This window comes from Athene noctua, chromosome 2 (assembly GCF_965140245.1).
Source record: "Athene noctua chromosome 2, bAthNoc1.hap1.1, whole genome shotgun sequence".
In the NCBI taxonomy this organism is placed as follows: Eukaryota; Metazoa; Chordata; class Aves; order Strigiformes; family Strigidae; genus Athene; species Athene noctua.
In genome coordinates this window covers 146,273,975-146,289,353 of record NC_134038.1, presented here as the reverse complement: position 1 = coordinate 146,289,353, position 15,379 = coordinate 146,273,975, and the positions used below count along the sequence as shown (strand labels likewise).

The window sequence follows — 15,379 nt, the reverse complement described above, 5'->3', positions numbered from 1 at the left end:
TCAGATGCTCAGTAACTGATTTCTGAATCTCTTAACCTGCAAAGAATAGTTTTGTCCTCACAAATTGCAGCTGGCTGTGTTCTCTTTCCACTACAAATTGTAAATCGGAAAGAATAAGAAGGTTGCACTGTGTTCTGTTACATTAAGTATTTAAAATATTTTCTGTCAGTGAGAACTCTTTCACAGTGTGATAACAATGTGTGCCTCAAATATTCACGTTATGCCATAAGAGGCCTTCCACTTTTACAGGGGGTCATTGTGGTCAGTGGAATAAGTTGTTGATAATCAAGTATCTCTTTTGTCATTACATTTGTAGTGAAATTGCTGAGACACTGATGAGGAAGCATAAACCCCAAATTCAGTAGTATAACATTACTTGCCTTTTACTTTAAGGTATTGTTGGCGCTTCTGACATAGCAGAAGGGATGACATATGAACAGTTGCAGGTAGGCTATAAATATACCTATATGTATTAATTTATTACTTTTAATAAAGATAATTTACTGAAATAAATTTATTTTATCTTGTAGACTCTAATTGAAGAGATTCTAGAGGAAAGCGGTTATTACAATTTCTCTTCTAACAGGTGAGTCTGTTCAATTTAAAAAGAAAAAGTTAATTGTCATGTGCTAAAACCAAATGTATCATCTGCCTGTTTATGTGACTGCAATCTCACTTTAAACTTAGTGCAATACACGGTTGTTTATACATGGATTCATGGACTGGAAGAAATGTACATGGGATGTATTAGCTAATCTAAGCAGGTTTTTTTGGCCACCTCTGTTTTCTTCACTCAGATGATAGAACAGAACAAGTTTGGCAGCAATTTCCTCTACATTTTTCCCATATAAAACCGCAGCTGAACAAAAGTTTTAGCTAAACAGAAGTATATTTTATTATAACAATCTACCATTACATGGTTGAAAAGGTGAAGCTGACATATTTAGTTAAATATTTGAGTACAACACAACAAGCAGAATAAGTGGTTGTTAGCACAAAAGTGCAGGGGATGAAAAAAAAATTAATAGTCTTTGAAACTAGGGAAATGACTTGTCCTGGAGAAGGTGTATTTTTCCTGCAGGAAACCTTTGTGGAACACAAGAAAGAAAATATTTGAAAAATATCACTATAGTCTACAGTATAAGCTTATCATTTCTCATTCTTTTTACCTGCTAGCCTATTACTTATCATCTCAGATATTCTTCAGTGCAAAAAAAGTTCTTTACTTCCATCAAGTAAGTCTGTTCCTTGTCTTTGCAGTAATCAACATTTTAAGCCTGGGAGACTGCAGTTAGGTTTTCGAAAACAAATAAACAAATGTAAACCAACCCCCCCAATACAGATATTAAGAAGTTTTAGGAATTTATAGTTCCTGGCGGGTGATATTTTTCAGTTATTTATTATCTCTGCAAACTTTTCTGTATGGATTGACTCTAGCTTGAAAAGTGTTAAATGTTAGTTTGAATATTTTTTTTTATAGGCTGCTCATTAAATTGGAATTCCAGCTTACAAGTGTCTTGCAGCTGCCAGCTGCAAGTATTGAAAAAATCATGATTCATCACTCCCAAAATAAAATAATAATTCACTCTTTAGACCTTCGGGGTATATTTGAATCATGTTTACAAATCACTTTTGCAGCCATGAGGTCTAACAAATTTGTTTATAAGTGTTTTCAAGTATTTTAAATTTGTGTCCTAATCACAAGCTCCCAAGATTTGGTGCTGTAGAAAAAAAATCCCACAACTTCCAAAAAGAAAAAGGCATTCATTTTTAACATCAAGATCTAGCAAGTCTTATTATAAACATATAAATGTGTTGTGGTTGTATAGGTATTTATCTCACCAACATACTGGCAAAAAGCATCTTACTGCAATTAACTTTAATAAATCAGGTGTATGCTGAATATGGACTTGAGCATTTCACACAAGCTACTATAGAAATAAGGTATCTATTAATGGAAATTATAGAACATCTCAAGTTGAAGGGACCAATAAGGATCATCAAGTTCAACTCCCTTCTCCTTGCAGCACTAACTAAAACTAAACCATATGACTAAAAATGTCATCCAGACACTCTTTGAACTCTGACAGGCTTGTCACCATGATCATTTGTCTGGGGAACCTGTTCCAGTGACTGACCACCCTTGATCCTGCAGAAGGAAACAGGGGGAAAAGAGCAAGCAGCACACCTCCACACATACGTAAAGTCTGGAGAAGGCCAGTGGATGCTCAGCATCCTTCTTCATATTGGTGGATGTGCTATGCATTTGATTTTCCCAGGAGCACAGGAAAATTGGAAGTCACTCTGTGTTTCCCTCGAGTCATGCAACTTCTTCAGCAGTGCTGAAGATGTCATCGACAGTCAGTGCTGATTTGTGCTTTGTTCATGGAACTTGTAGCAAAGACAAAATTGATTTTGGAGTGGGTGAAAGGAATGGAGTGACATCTCGTTATAGGTGTGAACCTCCTTAGAAGTTTAGAAGTATGTTGTCTAGATTTGGTTTTTTTTTCATCTTGCTTAGAATTGTTAATGTGTGCATGTAACAGATATTGTAGACTTTGACCCATTCCACTGCCTGTGTCTCACTCTAGCATGTCCTGGCTTTAGCTGGCAGATACAAAATAGCCATACTGCAACCCAGTTGTTGGTCTGTCACCAACAACTTGATTTTTTACTATGCTTTTGAATCCTATTACCTGCTGTGATGTATAATTATGTTTGGTCCCCCTGCACTATTACATCTTTTCCAGACAAAGTTCTACTCCCAAATAACTATTTTTCTTTGTCCTCCAGAAAATTGACAGACCATGCTTTGGCCTTGGCTGTCAAAAACATGTCTCTATTTCCAGAGGACTTGTCATGTTGTCTAAAGTATGCTCTCTTAATGCCACTCAGAACTGTCAGAACTTAAGCAATTCTTTTTTTTTTTTTTTTTTTTTTTGGCTTCTCGGACCATGTCCAAATCGCCAAACAGTCCAGTTTTGATAGCTGTCCAGTACTGAATGATTCATTTGGCTAGCAGACATGCATCATTAGGTTTCGCCTCAAACTCTCCTAACTGCTAAGCAAGCTAGAAGGACAAATCAGTCTCCCAAGCTGCACTGCAAGTCATCTATCAGTGTCCACCATTATCTATTCCACCATGCGCAGTTTAGTCTGTAGCCCACAGAGCAGCATCCTATAGGCCATTCTTGCCTAAAACTGTTTTGAGTCTTGCTGTACTTCCTCTCTTTTATGCAAAGAGAAGCAACAGCAAATTTTCCAGCAGAAACTCACTATATCCTGTAACTTTCCTGGACCCCCTTCTTAGAAAAGTTTTCACAGAAAAGCTTTAGAAAAAAGCACTAGAGTAATGAATATCTGTATCTAGTTTACTTTAGCAACATATAGAGCAATATACCTTTTTTTTTTTTTTTTTTTTAAACTTTCTTAGCTTATTTTAAAAGCTTTAGTTTGAGTTTTTCAGTTTCTAAGATGGGATGTTGTAATGATGCAGCATGTGTGGGTCTTTCACAGTGGAATCAGAATGATAGTGTTTCTAGCAGGAAACAAATTGCCTTCCCTTCTGCCCATAATAAGTTTCTAGCTCTTCTAATAGAAATGTGAAAAAAAGAATGCCAAAGGCTTAGAAGTCCACAGAAGGCACATCAGAACAACACAAATTTAATTTGTGAAGTTGCAAATTTTTAAAGATGTTTCTTCATTTTAGGGTCAAATTTCTTCATGAATTCTGACCCAATTGACTTGACAACATCTTGTAAAGCTACAAGGTGAATTCTGGTTTGGAACAAAGAGTTCCATAGCTGCTGTGCGACGACATGGGATGTGTGTGCTATTGCTAAAAGCACTATTTAATGCAGAATAAACAGCTAGATAGCATATAGGATAATAATGAAATCTTCTACCTCATTGTGAAGCACACTTTATAGAGAAAATATTCTGAAAATATTTTTAATTTATTTTCTGGTTTTGTGGGATGTGTGTGCATTGTCCTTCTTTCCCATTGCTATTGCCCCTTGCTGTGCCCCCTGAAATTCCAGGAATATATGGTGGGAAACCAAACCTTAAGAGAGGCAATGACCGGAAAATCATAGTAGGGTGAATAAACTGTATAAAGGGTTAAAATTATTCAAGCAACTTGATTGGGTTATGAGAGAAATGTGAATTCTTTAGAAGCTGAGACAGCTTCATAAGAAAAATGTCATGCTCTTTTTTTTTCCCATTTTCATTATAATAGTAATTACTATCTCAATACCAGTCATTTCATGGAAATTAATGACCAGCTGAGGATAATGACCCTCAGCTTTATCTTGAATAATCACCTTGTGCCCATTTATCACTAATCTCCTGAAATTACTCAGCACTCCAATTGTATTACTTATACAGAATTTTAGTAAACATGTATAAAAAGCCCCTGTAATGTTTCAAAATTATTCACATCCATTGTGCCACTCTTTCTTCTTTTTCATCCTTCTGATTTAATATTATACTGCACAAGAGGCAAGCTCCTTGTTTGTGAGCCTATTTACGAATAGGACAATGAATACTGGTTTCAAACTTTCATCGTGCTTTTTCGTACTGAAGTAGACATGTCATACCCAAATTGATGCAGAAATCTATTTTTAATAAATCGCATTCAGAGACTTAATCCAAGCAGAAACTCATTTATATGAAAAAAGATTTGTTATAAATAAACAAAAATAGCAATGGTCAGAGACAGGCGTTGTGTTCAGCTGAGTGCTGTAGGTCTGTCATGGTTTAACCCCAGTAGGCAGCTCATCGCCACACAGCCACTTGCTCACTCCCCTGCAGTGGGAAAGGAGAGACAACCATAAGGGTAAAAGTGAGAAAGCTCATGGCTTGAGATAAAAGCAGTTTAATGGGTAAAGCTGTGTGTGCAAGCAAAGCAAAATAAGGAATTCATTCACGACTTCCCATCAGCAGGCAGATGCTTAGCTGTTTCCAGGAAAGCAGAGCTTCATTATGCCTAACAGTTAGTTGGGAAGACAAGTGCCATCAGTGCAACCACATCTGCGCCTGCCCTTCCTCCTTCTTTCCCTTAGTTTTTTATGGCTGAGCTTAACATCACATAGTATGAGATATCCCTTTAGTCAGTTGGAGTCAGCGGTCCCTTCCAAACTTCTTGTGCACCCCAAGACTACTCACTGGCAGGGCAGTGTGAGACACAAAACAGGCGTTGATGCTGTCTAAGCATTGCTCAGCAATAACTAAAACACTGGTATGTTATCAATACTGTTTTCATCACAAATTCAAAACATAGCATTGTTGTTTTCATTTGCACAAAGTACTGTGAAGAAATGGAGCTCTATCCCAGCCAAAACCAGTACAAGGTCATACGACCAGCAGTCTGTTTGAGAGAAATGTTGTTTCAACATTAGCTTTATAGGAAAAAAATGGTTGCGATGCAAGTAAGAATAGAAGGAAACTGTCTTCATAATCAAATGCATATATTGATATGTTGTCACTTAAAATTTTCATAACTTTGTTCAATTTAATCTTTTCCATTTTTATTGAAGTTTTAGAATTGGAGAAGCAACCATTCATGTAGTTAGAAAAAGCTATTTCATGAAAACTGTCAAGTCTGGCTCTAATAATAGCTCTACATTTTTAACTACTCAAAGAATAGCTCAAGGTGTTATTCACAGGATAATATAGCTCAGGAATGTCAGCAAATTCTGAATTTTGCCTGTTTGAGGCAGCCCTCATTTGTGTCTATGATATTTGGGTCTATGGTCCATGGGTACATAATAGAGCTTTTTCTATCTGCAAATTCTTACCAAGTTATCTAGGTATTCTTTAATTGTGTTTTCATGACTAACAGATTCAAGTTTGTATTTAGCTTAATTAATGTTTTTTAATGTTCTAGAACATACCAAACTGGACAATAGATGAAAGTACACAGCTCCAATGCTCCTGGAATCTAAAGTGGATTTTTTGACTTAGTGATATCTAGGTCATTTAAGACACTGCTACTTTTTATTCCGTTCTGGCACCTCTCCCTGCTAATGTTGCCTGGTGTTTTCTGTTAATTCTTTTCTTCTTCCAAATGGTTGTCCATGCTGATTCTTACTTCTCACACATACAAAAGAAGATGGTTTTGCCCAGCAATGTTTATTAGAGTCATACCAACATTCTGTTGATTTGTACTTCTCTCCAAGGAGGTAAGAAAGTCTGCCAAAGCTCTGCAGAACTTTTTTCTTCTAAATATTGTTGCCTGCAAGAGTCTTTGATCTACCCAGCTGCAGTTCTGATGGCTATCAGCTGAGGGTCTGTGTGGCACTCTAAGTATGCCGCCCTGTTCCCACAAACCATCATTCACTACATCTTTTGAGTTAGCTGTCCTTCCACTAAGAGGCAGTATTGGCCTACCTTTCCCAAGTCACAGATTCTACGGAAATTAGAAAAAGGAGAAGCAAGTGAAAACATGGAGTAGCAGTTGATTCTAGCGTGAATTTCATCCAACTCTTAGGGTAAGGCAGAGACAAATCCTTGTCACATTGATGAATATGAAGTGTTCCAATGACAATGAAACTTTTGACTAGGAGATGAATGAAAAGACACTTGCTGGATAGAGTTCACCATTGCACATGGTGAAAGTCACACTGCACCTTTTCATGGTTGCTAGAGGGATAATTTTTACCATGTTGTTACAGCTGCACCAATATTGGCTGTGCTCAGAAGATACATGTGTCAGACTTTAATGATACAGTGGAGCTCTAGAGAAATAATGATTTATAAACTAGGGAAAATATATGCCTTCGATCCTAGGGTATTACCAGCTGTGTTTGTCAAAATCAGATGTCCAGGTGTAAAAAACTTACCGCTAACTGGATCTTTGGAGAATTGCAGGAATGTTCTGGTCACTTCAGGGATGGCCAGTAATCTAATGACACAGAAAAAAGATTTGCATTTTTCTGATATTACAATACCATAACAAAACACTTTTCCTACTTTGGTTAGTAAGTCAGTCTTTTGTTATTTTAGACTTTTTTTCCTGTGAATCAGAATGATAGGATCTCTGGCAGAAACTTTTTATTGCTATAGCAGTTAGTCAGCATCAGGACTACTAGATTTGGCTAGTATCAGGGCTGCTAGGTATAAAAGACTTAGATGTAGAACCTGACTGCAGTTCATGACATTGTGTTGTGCAGAACAGTGAAGTGATCCAGGGATCCATCTGGTCCAAGTACCAAAATAATCTGGTCATGTGGTAGGACTGTCATTGATGCACCTCTCCCCTCACTCAGCTGAAGTTTTTCTTTAGCAATGATGTATGTGGAAAGGTGAATTTCACCTCTTTGTTGGAAAAAATGAAGGAGTATCTGACCTGAATTTTGGCTAACTGATAGGTACAGAGTCATTGATACAGTTCAGTGATGAATACACAAAATTAGGTGGTCTCCTGACAGTGGAAATGTCTGAAGTCCACACTGTCTGTAGAAAAAGTGCATGTTTATGAAGCTGTCTGTCAGCATTTGGACTGTGGGAATGACTGTTTTCAACACTAGGCAGATGGCTCTGATACCTTGCAGAGATCACATGCCCTGAGTTCTCAGACATTCTTATATGAGCTTCCTATCTTTGAGTAGAAGCATCTGTCGTCACAGACTTGTTTGGCTGAGATAAGAGTTTGCTCTTGCAGTTCTGAATCAGGTCTTTCTACCAGTTTGAGGAAAAAGATATACTTTGAGACTGACTTTTGTGTGTCTGAGATGTCTGCTTGGCAGAGTTCATGTATAGAGCATAGATAAAGTTTGTCAAATAACATCAAATAAGATGACACCTTCCTATGCAAGGTGGTTCAGAAAGCTCATTGTAAACTGGAATCATTCCTGTGCTAGCAGGCCTGAATCTTATACAGCTGCTGGGAACTAAACACTTTGAGTTGAAGTTAAGAGGAATTTTTCTTTTGTTTGAGACTTTGATGGTTTGGTCCAGGTAGGGCAGTTTACCTGAGAAGAATGTAGTATCTTTCCATGCCACAGCAAGGTGCCGTTGAAAGGAGTTTTGGTAACTCAGGCTATGTGAAAGACAATCTGAAAGTTTTCAAAGAAATGGAAGACAAGATTGGCCTCAGTGTTCAAAAATTAGGGCCATACAAAGATAAATTCCTTTTAACTGTCTCAAGATGTCCTTCATGACTGTGGCTAGGGGAGAAATTGCACATGGTTACAGAGGTAGCTGTTTGGATATAGCACTGTAAGATACAACAAAAGCTATTTTAGGATGTCAGTTTAGTACTAACAGGCACAGTGTTCTTCTACATAGTGTAGTTGTGTTCCTTATTCTTGAAGGCTGCCTTTTTGCTAACATAACTTCTGTTTACCAATAAGGGAAAGTCAGATTCATGTTTTTACATGGTACTCCATAAAACTAACTCTTAGGCCTCATCAAAGTATCAGCACCAGTTTTGGAAGTTAATTTGAAACCTTTTACTTAAGAACAATCATCTGAAAATTATGTGAAAAGAAGAAATAACTGTTTCTCTTACTGAGATTTTGTATCTGTAAAACACCTCATATCCTGAGTTTTCCATGTTTCCATGGAGTCCTGTAGCACTAGAAATCTGTGCCATAGGAGGAGATGGAAGATTTTAACCTTTAGAGCACTGGATGAAGGCATTGAAAGTATGAAGCTTTGCCCTACATTGCTTGGTGGTATTAAAAAAATTCTATCAATGTTTTATTAACTTGTGTATTAGTGCAAGGATTTAAAATCTGGCCAAGAAAGTACCTTTTTTTTTTGTCACAGATACGACTTGCACCCTTCTCTTAGAAATTCCTGCCAATGTAACCAAGTTATAATTTTGAAAAATCACAGTAGGTATATGCTTAACAGTAGCATTATGAGAACACCGAAATACTGTCACATCAAGTCTAGACATCAGAACAGAAAGTGAGTCAGTCTGATCATTTTAAGGTGATGCCTGGGCAAAGAACTGATAAGTAGCAACTGATGAGATAGAGGCTAGGAAGTGAGCAGTAGATACATATATCTAATACAGAGCCAAGAACAGCAGAAGACAGAATGTAGGAATCCTGGAGAGGAGGCTGGTGTGGGGAGAAGGAGAAACCACCTGTAGCTGGGACTGACTAGGTGAAGAGAATGGTTTGCAGTAAGGGCAGAGGGTAGAAAGGGTAGGCACACAGAACAGGAATCAAGCTCCAAGGCTCTGACAGAAGGGGATCCTCTGACAGCTGGAGCACTTGAGTGCACGCTATTCTTTTTTATATTGTGAGTAAACTGTGTGTCATTATCATCTGGTGCTGGTCCTCACAGAAGTATAGCTACCCGTATCTGCTACAAGCTATTTATTAACCTAAAAGCAGAGACTGTGCAGTGCAGATAATGGTTTCAGTGAAGTGAGTTGGTGATATCACATAATGAAATTCCTGGAGAGGGGTTAGCTTTTGGTGTAAAAATTAGGAAGTAACATACACAAAGCTTTATATTAAATATTCTTAACTTCATTGCAGAAGTTGTGATTCAAGAAAGACATAGTAAGTACTCTTAATATGTATCATGGTAAATATTTTAGTTATGTGACTATAGCCAACATGGCTTCACCAAGGGCAAATCATAGCTGACTAATCTCAGTGGCCTTCTATGATAGAGCAACTGCATCAGTGGACAAAGGAAGTACTATGGGTGTCATCTACCTGGACTTTGGTACAGTCCTGATGACATTCTTAGCTCTAAGTTCGAGAGATACAGGTTTGATGGATGGACTGTTAGATGGATAAGAAATTGGGTGAATGGCCACATCCAAAGAGTTATAGTCAATAGCTCAATGTCCAAGTGGAAATCAGTAATCAGTGGTGTCCCTCATGGGCCTGTACTGGGACCAACACTATTTAATATCTTAATCAGTGACACAGATTGAGGGCATCCTCAGCAAGTTTGCCAATGACACCAAGCTGTGTGGTGTGGTCCGACACACTGGAGGGAAGGGATGTCATCCAGAGGGACCTGGACAGGCTTGAGGACTGGGCCCATGCAAACCTCATGAAGTTCAACAAGGCCCAGTGTAAGGTGCTGCACATGGGTTGGGGCAATCCCCAGTATCAATACAGACTGAAGGAGGAAGGGAATGAGAGCAGCCCTGCAGAGAAGGACTAGGTGATGCTGGTGGATGAAAAATTGGACATGAACCAGCAATGTCCAGGGAAGTGCTTGCAGCCCAGAAAGCCAACTGTATCCTGGGTTGCATAAATAGAAGCATGGCCAGTAGGTCAAGGAAGGTGATTCTCCCCCTCTACTCCACTCTCATGAGACCTGATCTAGAGTACTGTGTCCATCTCTGGCATCCCAGAAACTACAAGGAAGACATGGACCTGTTAGAATGGGTCCAGAGGAGGGCCACAAAAAAATATCAGAGGGCTGGAACATCTCTGCTAGGAAGAAAGGCTGAGAGAGTTGGAGTTATTCAGCTTGGAGAAGAGTGGACTTGGAGGAGACCTTATTGCAGTCTTCCAGTGCTTAAAGGGGACTTATATGAAAGATGGAGAGATATTTTTTTATGAGGTCCTTTAGTGACACCACAAGGGACAACAGTTTCAAACTGAAAAGGGTAGATTCAGATTGGACATAAGGAAGAATCTTTTACAATGAGAGTGGTGAGACACTGAAACATGTTGCCCAGAGAAGTTGTGGATAGCCCATCATTGGAAGTGTTCAAGGCCAGGTTGGGCGGGGCTTTGAGCAACCGAATTTAGTGGAAGGTGCCCCTGCCCATGGCAGGGGGGTTGGACTAGATGATCTTTAGAGGTCCTTTCCAACCTAAAGTATTTTATGATTCTATTTTTTGCAATGGTACAGTGCCCCATTAAGGTTTATGTTATCTACATAGGGGGCTGAATGTCTTCAGTTTTATGTTTCTTATGTGCACTTGAGTTTGCAACTTTAATAACAGACTTCCAGCTTAGGGATTTCTATCTACATGTGTTGAAGTATGTGTGCAAAACTGTAAAATTTTTCCTATTATTCCTTTTCTTATTACTAGAATACTTCCATATCTTTCAGTACTTCAGTAATCAAAATAACACTCTGCTTTCTGAGGGATCATGTGTATAGAGGAATGTTTGAAAGGGCTTTGAATATCCATGTTATAAATATTGTATCCAAGTAGTCAGTGAAAATTTCAGAAGTCTTATTCTTGGAATGGACACTGGTGGAGTTTTGAGACAAAAAAGAAACATCTATTTTACTTTCTCACAGCACTGATTATGAGAAGTCTTTACATCATATTTTCATAGAATAATTATAATACAACTTGATTATGAGGCAATTTTCACCTATATAAAGCTGACAGAAGCAGCTCCATCACTTTCTCTGCTAATTTTTTATGTAGCATGCTGAAGGGGAATTGGAAAAGGAAAACCAAGTGGTGTTAAAGACTTTCAACTAGTTCTCTATAGTGCTGAAGTCTCTGGAGATGTTGCATCAGCAACGTAAGTTAAAGCTGGCCCACAAATACATTATGTTGCATTCAGGCCTCATTGATCAGCTGTGGGAGACCTTTGCACCATGCTGCTCTAATTCTATTTGTGTGCAGTGCAGACTAGTCCATAAATTTTGAGTCAGAGGATCATTAGATGAACTACTTCCCTGTGTGTAGTATAAATGACAGAATTTCACCCAGAGATTTATGCATCAAACCCTATTGTAAACCATGAACTAAAACTTCTCTTTTAATAGACTTCTGAAGTTCCTTGGCTTGTATCTCTGCTTTCTGCTAGTAGTGCCAAGATTGATCCCATACCTGGTGACTGTGAATAGTGGGGAATTCTTACTTCCAACACATACGAAGTACCCATTTTTCTTTTCCTCCAGGTATCTCTACTATCCAAGGGGGACAAAGGACTATCCAGCAAAAGAAGAGAACTTGTAATTCTGAACAAAGGATTCAGAATTGATCCTAATGAAGTCAACCTGCCTGTACTTCAGCTGAGTCTGTCTGATTACCAGAGGGGCAAGCTTTGCTCATTAAATAGCATCCAGATGGAATACCAGTGTGGGACAGCTTCAAGAGACCTCACATTATATTTCAGGATGACACTGTAATCTTTAGCTTTGTTCACAGCATAAGCACTTTAGAAGGAACATTGGGACTGATGCTTCCAGTTTTATACATTAGGAACAAAACACAATTCCCAACAGTACATATGTTCTATTTTTGTAATTTTTTTTTAAAGAATCACTGCATAGTTAGGTTTTCTGGGACGATAGTTCAAAGCCTGTAACCTTATTTATATCGATGTATGTCTTCTCTGGGAAGAAAAAGAGCTCTGTGATATGACCAGACAGAAAATATGTGTAGGTTCATTGTACCAGACTTAGAAACAGATTAAACACCATCAGTATGATTTTAATATTTAGAAGGAATTTCTCTACTTAGTTTGGATAGTAGCAAATTCTAATGCTGGTATGACATATCAATAGTCATTATTTGCAACTGGCATAGCTTCTGAAATGATTGTTATTTTAAAAACTGCTCTTTTTACTCCTATTTCAAAATGTCTGCATATTATATGTCTATCTTCGGGCACACATTGTATAGATCTGTGTATACAAAATGTGTCATGTACTTTTATTTACATTTTATATACACGTTCATTTACTGTTTAATGGACTAAGTAAAATACATGCTTTGCTGCTAATCAAAACCGCAGTACTTAAAACCGCTTTCTGAATTTCAATATTTATTCACTCTGTATTAAATGTAGATTAAAATGTCTCACTGCAGTAGCAGAGAAGTTCTTTTTGGTCTATAGTTTAGTGAAAAATACTTAATAAGTAGAAGGCCTTTTCTCTACAGTTGATACTGTGGCAGTCATACTGTAGAAAATAACCAGAATGCACTTGGTGATGTAGCTCTACTATCTCTGTTGAAAATTATTAACATTACAGTCGTCGCATGATTTATATCATGTGACTACAAGTAATTTGATACAGATATATGTTGTGTACTCTTCCTAGACTGGCAAAAGTTTGTTGGTTTGGGGGTTTTTTGGCTGTTTGTTGGTTTGTTTGTTTTTTTTTTTTTCCACAGTGATTTGTTTGTAACTATAAATAGCTAACTGTAATTAATTTCCTAACTCAAGTGTATTATTTTACCTATAATGTGTGACTTCAACATTCTGAATTATGAAGCAGGGCCCAATGGGCAGTGTAAAAAAAAAAGAAAAATTTAAAAATCTATCCTCTATTCACATATACGTAATGTACAAAGTCATCAGGTGCTATGTTTGCATCTATAAATGGTACAGTAGTGATAGCAAAGGTTGCTAAGGGACAAAAAATATGATTCTTAAGGTACCACCAGCAGGTAGCTATAGTTTCCACCATAAATCACCATAGATGATGCATTTCCTGCAAAGTTACCACTGAAAATCAATTCCTGTTCTAGTTGAGTGTTAGTTTTGCTTTGCTAGAATGGAGCAAAAGAACACAGTATGGTTAAATCTGATGGATTATAAAGTAAATTCATGCTATATATGGCTGCCAGTCAACTGACTGCACGATATTTTATCCAAAAAGACTGCATTTAAATTCAACCTTGATATGTTTGTTCTGCTGAAATTGCATATGAATTCTCGTAATCATTTTCCATTAAAATAGTGTAAAACCAATCAACGCTTACAGTAACCTATTATAATATCGTTTTGCAGAAATGTCTTTAATAATTTTAAATTGTGAGAGTGCATTGAATGCCTCAGAAATAATTTGGACCCTATTTCAACCGTGTTTTGAAATATTGTTGTTTATAGTTTGTCTGGATTTGTGTGATCTTCATTCATATTTGATGGCATTATTTTTGTTGAGAAATAGAGTATGATTAATTAATCTTATTGTGTTTCTCTTAATGTATTTTTGGTGCCGTTAACTTTGAAGCATATTCTGTGCTCATTTTTGTGACTGTGAAAAGTGGAATGCTAGCTGGTGGCCAGCTGAGGAGGGCAGACTTCACTACAGTTAACTGCAAGAGGTGGATTGGTGGCATGTACAGCTGCAACCACCAAGGCCCATCGGAGCAAGAAATCTTCTCTGTTTCTTTCCTAGTATTCACTAGGATTTTTATTTTTCTCCCTGGCTGCAACTAAACTGACACGCTGACTGTTGTAGGAAACAGCTGATGCATTTTATATGTAGGGCAATTAGCTGTCACAGAAGATTCACTATGTAAGCTGTTAAGTAATTTATGGCACTAATACATAGATGCTCTTCACTGAGATCAACATCCATTGTATTTCCCATTATATGAAAAGCAAGAAGAACCAGTTCTGCCATGAATAATTTCTGTATGGCTAAATTCTTTATAGTCAATATAGATAAAGCGTATTTCTGTGTTACAGAAACCAAAGTTGACCAGTATCTTTCAGCAAATCATCAATAAACTTGAGAATAGGACCTACATCTCCTGACTTCCAGTCCAGCGCATAACTGGTATCCTTCAAGGTGCATATCTTTTTTTCTTATATGTTTGTAATCTTTAATGTAACCTGAGCAAAAAAAAATCAGAGAAACAGGCGTAGCTGTACTTATTATTTAGCTAATTGGAAAAGATTCTGTGGTGTAGTACTAACAACGTTCTAACACTGTACTGAACTACAGCTGATTTGATTATTTGTGAGTTAATCTAAACTGTGACTTAAATAGGCCTTTTCCTCAGTTTGCTTGGCTCCAGTGAAGTACCTGAGATTATGCAGTATTCTGCCTTCTATTATTCATAATTGTACCTACTTTCTACAGTCATCTGATTACAAGTACTTTCTCAGCAGAATGTAGCGTGTGTGTATTCTGTAGCCTGATTTACATGTTTTGCTCTATGTGAATCATTTCCCAGTCACCAGTCATATCCCTGAATAATCTAATGTTGACATTGGATCAAATCACTAGTTTTATTCTGTAAGTGAATTCCTGTTTACAGTCACAGAATAATGTATTTTAAAACTAATTCTTACAGTCATTGTAACTTGTAGGATTACTGCCTGATTATTGGTATTTCATATCAAGAAATTTGACAGATAGTTTATGAATTTATGGAATTATGTTAATTAAAGAAGAAAGGCCAACAATATCCCTTGCTAAAAACAGGAAAGCTTCTAGCATTGACTTCCCCAAACTGAATAATAAACACAATTTTAGCATTTATGAATTCTGTCCTGCTTTTAGGAAGAACTGAAAATTCTGAGTGACTGCATTTCATGAGATGTGAAAAGATGAAGCCACTTGAGAATGTTTGGTTTTAAATGTATGAATTTACCATGCATTTGAGTTAAAAAACTTCTCAAGTGAAAGTTTTATTGTTCAGTTTATCTAGACAGACAACAGCAATTGGAAAGAAAGGTCTTCTAAT

General features: G+C 37.3%; 1 protein-coding gene across 1 annotated transcript in view; it reads left to right on the top strand.

Annotated features, from left to right (window-relative positions):
- The window catches only part of NEK10 (NIMA related kinase 10), a 104,295-nt gene extending 90,461 nt beyond the window's left edge, over window positions 1-13,834 (top strand). The window contains exons 33-35 of the mRNA XM_074898101.1: window positions 394-446; window positions 531-586; window positions 11,854-13,834. Of these exons, the coding sequence (XP_074754202.1) occupies window positions 394-446; window positions 531-586; window positions 11,854-11,911 (167 nt within the window). The 3' untranslated portion in view covers window positions 11,912-13,834. The remainder of the gene's footprint in view (window positions 1-393; window positions 447-530; window positions 587-11,853) is intronic.
- The last annotated feature ends 1,545 nt before the right edge of the window (window positions 13,835-15,379 follow it).